The following is a 6,982-nucleotide window of genomic DNA, read 5'->3' as shown; positions in this document are numbered from 1 at the left end:
ATAAACCTAAGACCTTGTATTGAAAGCTTAATATCTTATCACTAGGGTAAGTCAATTGTAAAAAAATGAATTGTTGATACCAAGTAAAAGATGATGGAATCTTATATGGGTTCCATATCTTGAGTCATTGTGTGGATAACCACTAAACCCTAGTTGTTGAACTACAACTGGCCTTGACCAATCATTTGTTCTTGTTAGCTTCCATTAGGTGTAAAACGTGGTTGGCTCCACTTGGAGAAGAAACAATGAACTTACAAAAATATATGAACCACGTGTAACTACACTCTCCAATAGTAGAGGTGACTATCTTGTAACATTCTTTTCAAGTTCAATTAATAATGTTTCTAGATTTTTGAGGATGCTAAAATATCATCATCTTACATAATTAACAAGCGTTAGACTATAAACAAGTATTTTCTTCTATGAAACTCTTTTAATTACAACAATAATTAGGCTAGTTACAAACACCTTGGCATTAGCTATTCGCTCTCACACAATTCTCACATTTCTACTATTCCTCTACCATCATTTTGGTTTTCTCTATGGTCTCTTACGATCCCTTGGACTCTTTGTTCCTCCTTGCATTGGTAGCCTTTATATGTTTGGTCTTCCCATGATTGTCATGTGATTGCTTTGTACCGGGTTTCCATTAAAAAAAACCACGATATGTATATTGAAAATGGGGCCACCTCAATTATTAATGGATTTGGGAGCATGCGCGCATTGAAAGATAAGTAAGATTATCTACTAGTTCTCTAGGGATTTACTCGACTTTTCCTCAAGTAGCACTCAATGGTCTAATAACATGCATGGTTCGCCTTTATCGAGGCCTAGTTAATAAAAAACATCATTTGGTTTTTCTATGATTTGGCCGTGGAGAGTTTTGATATTATAGAAATTGTCAAGGGTAGAACCAACATTAACGCCATATACAAAAAAAAAAGTTATGATGTTTGACCTATATTTGAGCCCAAATAGTTCAATCAAAAAAGCATTCAAAATTCAAAATTCCTTTGTCTTCCAAGCATAATTTGCTAGAATATATGTCAATACTATCATTATTAGTTTCAGATAAGCAGATGGAGTTAGATGTTAATATATGGAATCCAAATTCCCATTTTACTTTCAAAATTACAAAGTTGTAACTCTTTTTGTTACCGTCACAATTCACATCGAATTGATGCTTCAACTTATAATATCATTTATAACCCCTCTCTATCAAAGTTGAAATCTCTAGGGGCGGATGCAATCATTAAATTCAAAATTCAAAATGTGATACAATAGTTATTTTTTACACCAGTGTTACCCCAAAATTGTGTATTCAAATAACAACAACACTTTCTTTACATGGAAAGGAGTTGTAAAATGTGCTAAAACTTGACACTATTTAATACTTGTCATTTAAGGGAGGAGCCGCAACATTTCAATTATATACATGTCATGAATCATGATACTCCAGTTGGACAAGTTTAACTGTTTAAATTGTTCATCGTCATCTTTCTTGTGATGCCATGATTCTTTTTACTTGAAGTCCTATTACCTTCTGAGTATCATGTTTGTCTACACATTAAAGCTTATGGGGTTGATGAGATGTCATATGATTTCTAGCAATTGAGAATCTATGAAGTACGAAATTAATATCATCAATCTCCTCACAGAATAGAATGCCGGATTTATCACGAGCCTATAAAGATGTCTATAAGCTATAAATTTTAAGTTCGGCTGAGGATTCAGAATATTCCAACTAAAATGGTATCACAATAGAGATTAGTCTAGAGATTGTAAAATAAAATGAAAAAGTCGAAAGAACAAATCTGGCCAATCTATGACATTAGAGTCTATGAGTATCAAAAAACATAACAAAGAATTGTATAGCTATAAAAGTTTGGATGGATTTTGAATTTGTCTACAACAAGATGTTTTATGGATGTGCATTCCCTTTCTTTTTATGAGTTTAATTGTCAAAACTATGTTTTGTTATAAATTTGACCCCCCAATGACTATCTTGAATATTTAGTTAGAGTTGTTTCATTAGAGCTCATATAATGTTAAATATAATGAATGTATTTGTAGTTGCTACATATTATCTAGTGCTTTGTTTCTTTGCCCTCGGAAATCCCCTCCTCGAAACCCTAGGTGCACACCTTTTTTGGTAAAAATTCTGTTTGGAACTGAGACACTTCTCTAAGAGATTGTAAACCTAAGCTAGTATTTGCAATAGGTTTGTGTTCGTTACACAAAAAATATCCAAGTCGCAACAAAAGGTAAAAAGATGACAACCTCGAAGGAAATAATCATTTGCAACTAGTTGTAAAAAGAAATTTTTCGTCACGTAAATGTAGCCATACAAGATGAGTTCAATTTTATAACTAATTGGCTCGAGTAACAAAACTTGGTAAAACAAAACCTTCCATCTTTTAACGCTAACTAGATTTTTAAAGATTCTTTATAAAACTAGCATTGGGATTTCATCATAGAACCATGCAAACATATGCATAGGAGTAATTAAATCCCTTGAAGGATCCCCTCCCCGTATCATCCCTATGAAGATTAAACTTATACTTTTAGGGAGGGTAGAAATTCAAATTAAATGTGAATCTTCTTTGGCATGCCATTGGATTCAATTGTACATGTGTGTGCGCGGGGAGAGGGAGAGAGAGAAAGGTGGCAAATTGTGTATAAAACATAAATCTACGATTATTCAAATGGAACGAGTATGTGAAAAATGCAAGCATTACATTTAACCAAAATAAAACTTGATTTGGGGGGGGGAGATAGCTCGGTAAAAGTAAGGGTTATCAAAGATCGAATGCGTAGATAATGTGCGTAAGCTCGAAATTTATTAATGATCTTTGGAATCATAATTTATTCACAAGGTAAGGAAAAATTTTACCACAGAATCATTACAATGTGTCTTGAATTCTACCACTCTTTTCAAAAATCTTCTTTGAAGGCCACGTAGATCACGTAAGTTCTTAGAAAATTGTGAGATAAAACTAGAGAATTCATTCTTAACATCAGCATGTTCATTCGCCATACCAATCTTGACGTAGTATTAACCTTTTGTAATCAAACCTTGCGATCTTCTGTGCCCTCCTTCCTCTACAATGAAAAATGTTTGTTGTTTGGTACTCAAACCTTTTGGTGTTAGTTGTCAAAACATATTTTATTTCACCATTCAAAACTCTTCCTATTGGCGTGTCGCACTCCAACAATTCTTGTTCCTTCCATGCAAAGCTAAGTCTTCCCGATAATACCTAATGAAAGGGAATTTTATATTGGGAAAACCTTGTTGGATGGCTCCTTAGTGATGCTTACCAATTGTAATGCCTCCCATTCTTCAATCCATCTTATCAAACTACAGTGTCTAGTTTAATACAACCAATGATCGCATGTCACCTCTTGCCTCTTTTAGTCCCACATATCCTATGGTTTGCATTCCATCCTTATCTCAATTACACATGCCTCTACATGCATCTCCTAATTGCACTAGCCTTCTTTACAATTCCTTTCGATTCTCATGATTACTCTCTCCTCACACTAGTTGAATGCACTCTACCTAATGTATCACTTTGCCTTTGGATTGGGATATCGTGCTTTTGTTCCATTTCCTTGTCTCATACATATATTCACCTTTTTTTACATACATACATTGCCTACCTTTCTTAAATGTACTTTCCGTATCCTATATCTTTGCATTTGTCTGGACTAACAAGACCAATGAGAGATTTATGCGTTGCATTTTCCTCAACATATGGAGATAACACCTATGAATGTAAAAAGCATTATGTTATCCTTAACACGATAACGTGTATAGATAGTTATATGCTTCACAAGGTTGGGGTTTGTTATGCAAAGTCATTACTCTCATATGGTTCAAGGTTCATTTTTCGTGCAACTTAATGTTAGTACACACAAAACATGTGTGTCACATACATTATGAAATGCTAGAGAATGTTCTCTCTATCTCTCATACATTATACAAGTATTACCAAATAATGTACTCCTAATTCAAACTTTGTGGCATAAACCTTCCAAGCCTATTTGGTATTGTTTATATAATGTTTGAATGAATTTCTCATTTACACAATTATTGTTATTAGTTAAGCAGATAATCGTTTTTGACAAACAGATCATCTTCTACCATGCACTAAGGCACGTATATAGTACACATGAATTCTTTGTTTGCTAATAGGTCAAGTTTCCTCGACATTCATGAGAAAGTATGCAACTATGAGATAATACCACAAATTTGTAGATTTTCATCACAATTTTGTAAATTTCAATTAGGTTTTGTTCCCTTATATATAGTAGATCCATCTAGATTAAGTTTAAATTATTGGCTTTTGTTTTAATCAAGCTACTTTTTCTCAAGTATTCAAACCTACACTCACACACACACACACATTCTCTCTCTCTCTCTCTCTCTAGAGGCTTTTGCGGACGTTAAAATATCATCATCATCATCATCATCTCTTTCTCATTCTATCTCTTTCTCCCTCCATGCATCATCATTGAAACATTGGTTTGTTTCTATATAATAAATACCTCCCCATAAATAGATACATTGGTTTTGTGACCTCTTTTGTTTGTATACATATGATGGATACATGCTCCTTTCCGAGTTGAAAAAGTGACAAGCATATAACATCATAATCATCATCAACCACCACACAAGTATATCTACTGTACAAATGAGTGGGACACAAGAAGGTCTCGAGAGGGTTTGGGAGTAAATATTATTTGGTTGCGAAGCCAAGGATGTTGATGTCATTTCGGCGAGGTTGGACGACGAGTGACGATATGAAGGGAAAGGGCCATGGAAAAAAAGAAGAAAAAACAAGCATGAGGATTGAGAGTCCATAAGATGTTCGAAGTCACTTCATAAGGGTGGATACCAATGATGATAGACAAAGCCTCTATGTACATATAAAAACAAATACACACACATATACATATAATCTACATTACCTTTATATACATAATACATATATATATATACATTGATCTATACATCTATCTAATTTCTCTTTGTGTGTACTACATTGGTTCCATCTTCTTCTTCTTCTCCTACTCCTTGGATTGTTGTCCTTGATCCCCAAACTCTCCTCCCCCCCACCCCCCCAACCCCCTTCTTTTGTGACCTTTCTCCAACACATTGTCCTAGCCGAATTACGGGATGGGCGGGAAGGAAATGGAGGTTCGCAAACGCTCGCTCTCCAAGGTGGTGGATCCCGTGTGGATTGTCCTCTTCCGCATGCTCAAGAAGGCCACGACCCCAAAGTTCCTCCATCCCGAAGATGCGCCCCCCGAGCCGGAACCTGACGGAAATGCGACTGAGCAACACTCGTCATCGGGCTCTTGCTTACGCTCCAGGTCCACGCCACCCATGCTTCTCTTCAATGCGCTCCGGTGCGGGGGCTCAATCAAGACCGAGTCTCTACGCTACGACCACCTAATCCAACCATACCTAGTCGAGCCCCAACTTGATCTACCTCATTCCAATTCTTCCTCTTCATCCACATGCATATCCACATGCACATCCACATCCACATCCACATGCATATCTTCATCTTCTACATCCACATCCACATCTAGGTCCTCTTCCTCTTCTTCCTTCCCACATCATTCAAAGCCATCTTTCCTTCACCTTCCTTCTGTGTCCCGGGGAGCGCATTGCTTCTCGCGGCCTCAGACCGACTCGTTCCGAGTCCATCATCTTGTAGATCAAGATTCTCTTGACACATGCAGCCTCAATAGAAGTAGCAATGGCAGGACAATCGAGCAAATCGACGAGTCGCTATATAGTGCGAATTCCCGAGGAGGAGACGAAGAAGAAGAAGAAGAAGAAGAAGAAGAAGAAGGTCTCCATAGCAATAGTGGTGCTAGCATATTGTTAACATGTGCTTCTAGTAGTTGTTGTGGTGGTAGTGGCAGTAGTAGTAGGAGGTGCACATTGATGGCTAGTAGCCCCTACTCTTCTTGTGATGAGCACTATGGCACGCCCGCATCTTCCTTCCACAACAATGTGCACCGATGCAGCTGCTTGTTCAGCATCTCGGGCCGGATCAGTGATGGGGATGCTATCGAGGAAGAGGAAGCTACGGTGGTCCGGACAGATCTCTCGGACAATGCGCGGTGGTGGGGGAAGTGCGAGAGTGTCGGGTCCTCATCATGGGACAATGTAAAGGAAAAGATGTCCGAGCGAACCAATGTCCGCGAAAAGCCCGAGGGATCCTTGAGCATATCGTCGGATCGGGCATCATTGGCATCATGCCGAGCAGATTGGGTGGCCATGGTGTCCGAGGATCCATTGGCCGACTTCTCGGCCTCGATCGCCGAGATGGTGGTGTGTGGGAAGATGAGGAAGGAAGAGGAGCTCGAGGCGCTCTTCGAGGAGCTAGTTCTTATCAATGAGCCCGAGCTTCGCCCTACCATAGCTCTCGCCTTCGTCGATGCCATGGCTTACCTCTCTCGCCTCTCCTCAACTCTTTCTTTTCCTTCACCATTTGTATGATCCAACCAACACAAAACACAATTACTCAGATTGTATGTAGCATTGTAGCATACACAAGCACACACACATATGCCCTACACACTTTGTATGATATTCTTTAGTAGTCCAAAGGCTGGCTCAAGCCTACACCTTATTCCATACTATCTGTCTCTCTCTATGTATCTTTAGCATTGTAGCATACACACACACGCATACATTTGTTTTTTCTTGTCATACACTATACTAAGGGATCAGCATGAACACCGACAAGGAATGTTGGTTATGTCGAAAAAAGGTCCTTTACTCTTATAATACTCGATAAACTAATCAGCATCCAAAGAGGATAATTTAGCATAGCTATGCATTGTTGAGATTTTTGTGAGAAGCATATCAAACATTCACAAACAATCGCAATTATTTTTGTTAAGACGATAGATAAATATGCGCATCGATGGTTCACAGCATAGGCCAACACAATAGTTACAT

At 38.0% G+C, this 6,982-nt stretch overlaps 1 protein-coding gene across 1 annotated transcript; it reads left to right on the top strand.

The window, feature by feature from the left end:
- Positions 1 to 5,099: 5,099 nt before the first annotated feature.
- On the top strand, positions 5,100 to 6,655 carry LOC147856943 (uncharacterized). The gene has a single exon (XM_087328937.1). It carries the CDS (start codon positions 5,180 to 5,182, stop codon positions 6,515 to 6,517), a length of 1,338 nt encoding a protein of 445 aa, XP_087185063.1. The 5' UTR covers positions 5,100 to 5,179; the 3' UTR covers positions 6,518 to 6,655.
- The last annotated feature ends 327 nt before the right edge of the window (positions 6,656 to 6,982 follow it).

Source organism: Azolla caroliniana, unplaced genomic scaffold, assembly GCF_043228905.1.
Source record: "Azolla caroliniana isolate FFs.n. ecotype wild unplaced genomic scaffold, voAzoCaro1.0.p SCAF_12, whole genome shotgun sequence".
In the NCBI taxonomy this organism is placed as follows: domain Eukaryota; kingdom Viridiplantae; phylum Streptophyta; class Polypodiopsida; order Salviniales; family Salviniaceae; genus Azolla; species Azolla caroliniana.
This window is presented reverse-complemented; position numbering and strand designations above follow the sequence as displayed.

Coding starts and splice junctions, on each gene's coding strand:
- LOC147856943 (XM_087328937.1), top strand. CDS start 5,180: ATGGGCGGGAAGGAAATGGAGGTTCGCAAACGCTCGCTCTCCAAGGTG.